Source organism: Etheostoma spectabile, chromosome 22, assembly GCF_008692095.1.
Source record: "Etheostoma spectabile isolate EspeVRDwgs_2016 chromosome 22, UIUC_Espe_1.0, whole genome shotgun sequence".
Taxonomy (NCBI): domain Eukaryota; kingdom Metazoa; phylum Chordata; class Actinopteri; order Perciformes; family Percidae; genus Etheostoma; species Etheostoma spectabile.
The window spans coordinates 11,056,910-11,059,113 of NC_045754.1; the positions used below are offsets into that span (position 1 = coordinate 11,056,910).

The 2,204-nt window shown below is 40.2% G+C and overlaps 1 protein-coding gene across 2 annotated transcripts in view; it reads left to right on the top strand.

The window, feature by feature from the left end:
- acad11 (acyl-CoA dehydrogenase family, member 11) overlaps positions 1-2,204 on the top strand; it is a 28,808-nt gene that overhangs the window by 1,152 nt on the left and 25,452 nt on the right. For both annotated transcript variants that reach the window (XR_004327521.1, XM_032504050.1), the window contains exons 3-6: positions 286-411; positions 668-829; positions 942-1,106; positions 1,192-1,333. Coding sequence is in view for 1 of the 2 variants with exons in the window: in XM_032504050.1 (XP_032359941.1) it covers positions 286-411; positions 668-829; positions 942-1,106; positions 1,192-1,333 (595 nt within the window). In the remaining variant the exon portion in view is untranslated. The remainder of the gene's footprint in view (positions 1-285; positions 412-667; positions 830-941; positions 1,107-1,191; positions 1,334-2,204) is intronic.

Consider the following 2,204-nt stretch of genomic DNA (forward strand, 5'->3'; position numbering starts at 1 on the left):
GACTTCCTGGTTAAATAAAGGTTAAATAAATAAAAAAAAAATGTATTCAGGGGAATTTCACTGAGAGAGAGAGCTTCAATTTTGAAGGAAAGCCCTGATTCACACAATTACACACATTCACTCCTGGAAGCTGCCCAGTACAGCCCCAGTCTGACCTGCTGGCCACTGAGCAGCTTCACTGTAGCAAATGGGTTTAAGGGTCGCGTGTGACCCGAGGAACAAAAAAAAGTTAGTGTGGGTGATGTTTCAGTATTGAATGGTGGAGCTTTCTGACTTTGTTTATAGGTGGACAGGGAGTATCGAGTGCAGAAGGCCCTTTTCTCTGTTGGCTTCCCTGTACCTCAGCCTCTCTTGTACTGCAGTGATTTTGAGATCATTGGAACAGAGTTCTACTTAATGGAACATGTGAGGGTAAGTTCTACAAAGGTTCGAATTTCACAGTATCCCTAGCTGCATCTCATATTTATTACGGTTTTGCTTGATCTTTGTTCTAAATTCTAATGATAAAAGATGGAGTTTGGACTCAATTTTGTTTGCTTGCTGACACAAGCTGATTTTCTGCTTCTGAATCTGTACTTTACTGTTACGTCATGGTCACCTATCATGAGATGAAAAGATACTTATGGTGAGAAAAAGACACTCCTGCTTATCCTTCCCTTTTGTGTAGGGGCGTATATTCAGGGATCTTCGTCTCCCTGGAGTGAGTCCAGCAGAGAGAACAGCTCTATATGTGGCTGCAATGGAAGTGTTGGCAAAGCTACATTCCCTGGACCTTGCATCGCTGAACCTCAAAGGGTATGGAAAAGGAACAGGTTACTGCAAGAGACAAGTGAGCACAACACACTGTAGCCCATTCAATAAATCAAAATAACGTTATGCATTTTGTCTGGAAAAGGGGAGTTAGAGCTTTGACATTCAAAAGTGGCTTTTCATCTCTAAAGGTGTCCACCTGGACAAAGCAGTACACTGCAACAGCCCACAGAGACATTCCAGCCATGAACGAACTGTCCAATTGGTTGATGAAGAATTTGCCGGCCAATGATAACGAGGTCACGCTTGTCCATGGAGATTTCCGATTGGACAACTTGATATTCCATCCAACAGAGGTACAACTTTTTAAACAATTACTTTACCTACATTATCTGCTTCATGTGACGGTAATGCTCTACAAAGTGCGTTCAATGTCATTAGGCACGTGTTATGGCACTGTTGGACTGGGAACTGTCTACCACTGGGCAACCCTTGGCAGACTTGGCCTACTTCCTCATGCCTCACTACTGGCCTACAGGCTTGAACATCATCAGCACAATGGGCAGCTTAAAAGGAATAGAAGGTAACAAACAAGTAACATATGAATATAGAACATTTGCTAAAATATATGGACATACTGTGCTCTGAAACTTTTGTCTAAACATACACGTCTGTAGACAATTGTTTTTTATCAGTTAAATGGATTGAGTCATATCTAACTAGTAGAGAACAACATGTTTCTGTGAGCGGTTATTGCTCATTAGCTCTTGGGGTACCACAAGGATCGATACTTGGCCCTGCATTTGGTTTTATTTATACTGTATTTTGATGAGTTGCCGTTTGTTAACCCTGAAGTCCAACACTAATGTATGCGGACGACACCGTAGTATATGAGCATGCCAAGACAAAACATCTGGCTGCTGCCAAAATCAACACAGCAATTGATCAGATCACCGATTGGCTAAATTGTTCCTGCCTTCAACTTAATGTAAATAAAGCTGTAGGAATGTTTTTCACAAAATAAGACAACGTAACATTATGTCAAAAATAACCATCTCAGGCCAAAACATTATGATTGTGCAACAATTTAAGTATCTGGGCATTTTTATCAACTTTATTCTTGCTTTTGAAGCACATATTAGTGTGCAATTGGGTCAAGTTTATTAATTTTAAATATTAGAAATGGACTAACTTAATACTGTAAAATTATTTATGAACGCCGGGATTATGTCACATCTAACGTATTGTCTGACAAACTGGGGACAAACGAACAGCTAATCATTAAAGCCAGTAGCTACTCTTTACAAGCAAACACTCACAGTTTTGAACCAGAAGCCGAACAGCTCGCATCACTGTATTATCCTAAATAACTGTAAACTGCTAAGCTGGGAAGCTGTAATTAAATACAAAAACATCTGTCTGATCGCCAAAATTCTGCATAACACTGCTCCTAC